The sequence below is a fragment of the Cyprinodon variegatus genome, unplaced genomic scaffold, assembly GCF_000732505.1.
Source record: "Cyprinodon variegatus isolate N-32 unplaced genomic scaffold, C_variegatus-1.0 Scaffold76, whole genome shotgun sequence".
NCBI lineage: Eukaryota > Metazoa > Chordata > Actinopteri > Cyprinodontiformes > Cyprinodontidae > Cyprinodon > Cyprinodon variegatus.
In genome coordinates, this window is record NW_015150529.1 from 453,283 (window position 1) to 454,740 (window position 1,458).

Genomic DNA, 1,458 nt, shown 5'->3' on the forward strand with positions numbered 1-1,458 from the left:
AATATGATACATTTGGCATTATAGGGTTAAGTCTGGAAACTATTTAACTTTGACTCAGAATATGGAGAATAAGGAACCTTGCTGTTGATGAATTTACTGACTAAAAATGTTTTCAACTTTAATGCATGTGATGAACTTGACATGTAATACCAAAAAAAAAATGATTGAAATGATGAGAAACTATTAAATTTGGAACAAATAACACCAAATTAATTACAATTAAAAGTAACATGAAATACACCACTGACAAGAAACTAAGTAGTATTTCAATAATGGTATAAGTCCAAATATTAAAGTGTTCATGTGAATCATGAATCATTTGATTATGGAGTTTAATATGAGATGATCATGTCTGGCTGAACCTTTAAATGCTGCTTGTTTTGTGTTTTAAGCTTTAGACAGACCCTACGTCTTCCAGTCTTCATCCAGCGAAGACCCTGAGAACTACGTCTATTACCTGAACGTTTGTGGAAAGATTCCCACACAGGAATGTGGGGACGACCCTTTTATCTCGTCCTGCCAGGTGAAGAGCTCTGCAAACACCAACAAAGTGGCCGGGAGATTTCAGAACCAGACGTTACGGTAATATTTGTCTCTTGTGTCCCATTGTCTGGACTGTTTACACTAGAACTAAACCAAAGATCTATCATTTTCTACATCAGAGGTTTTCAACCTTTCTCAGTCTCAGATCCTCCTGATTCACAACAATTAAGAGCTCTTTTCTAGATCAGAAATATAGAAATTTATTTTTGTACCTTTAATAATAGGTTTTAAGCTGTTATTACTGCAAATTAAAATGTCTAGTATAAAACCCAAAGTTAAAAACACTTATTTGCAGAGCCAGAGATTTGGGTTTGCATAAGAACAAAAAGGTGTTTGAGACGATTAACATGTCCTTAGAACCACTATGTCCATGGGATGGTAAAAGGTAGTAGATAAACTAACATTTAAGGCAATTAGAAAGCATTAAAACATCTTTTTTTAATGACTGCCTTGGTTAGCATTATTTTTTCTACCATTTAAGTTATTACAGAATTTAATCTAGTTTACATTATGGGGTGTACAATTTCAGCAGAGCTCTCCGGTCTGCTGATCAAATGATTCTGGGCATGCCCAGATCCCGGTATAAACAGTATTTACAGCAGTTAAACTGTGGAACAGCCTGCCCCATCGGTCTGTGGGTTCTCACAGATCCGCCCCTTTTTAAGTCCAGATTAAAGAGTCTTTTTTTTTTTTTTTTAATACTTACAACACGCTGTTAAATGCTTAGGATTTATGTATTTTTTACAATGTTTTAATCTTTCTCTGAAGCACTTTGGTCTTCCTGGTGTTGTTGTAAAGGGCTATACAAATAAACTTTGATTGATTTTTGTAATTTTTTCTAGGGATGCACGATATTGGGATTTTGGCCGATATCCAATATGTTGATATTTTAAAACTCATGTAGCCGATAACCGA

At 34.6% G+C, this 1,458-nt stretch overlaps 1 protein-coding gene across 1 annotated transcript in view; it reads left to right on the forward strand.

Annotated features, from left to right (window-relative positions):
• The window catches only part of igf2r (insulin like growth factor 2 receptor), a 63,594-nt gene that overhangs the window by 25,483 nt on the left and 36,653 nt on the right, over nucleotides 1-1,458 (forward strand). The window contains exon 9 of the mRNA XM_015372814.1: nucleotides 393-582. Coding sequence (XP_015228300.1) covers nucleotides 393-582 — 190 coding nt within the window. The remainder of the gene's footprint in view (nucleotides 1-392; nucleotides 583-1,458) is intronic.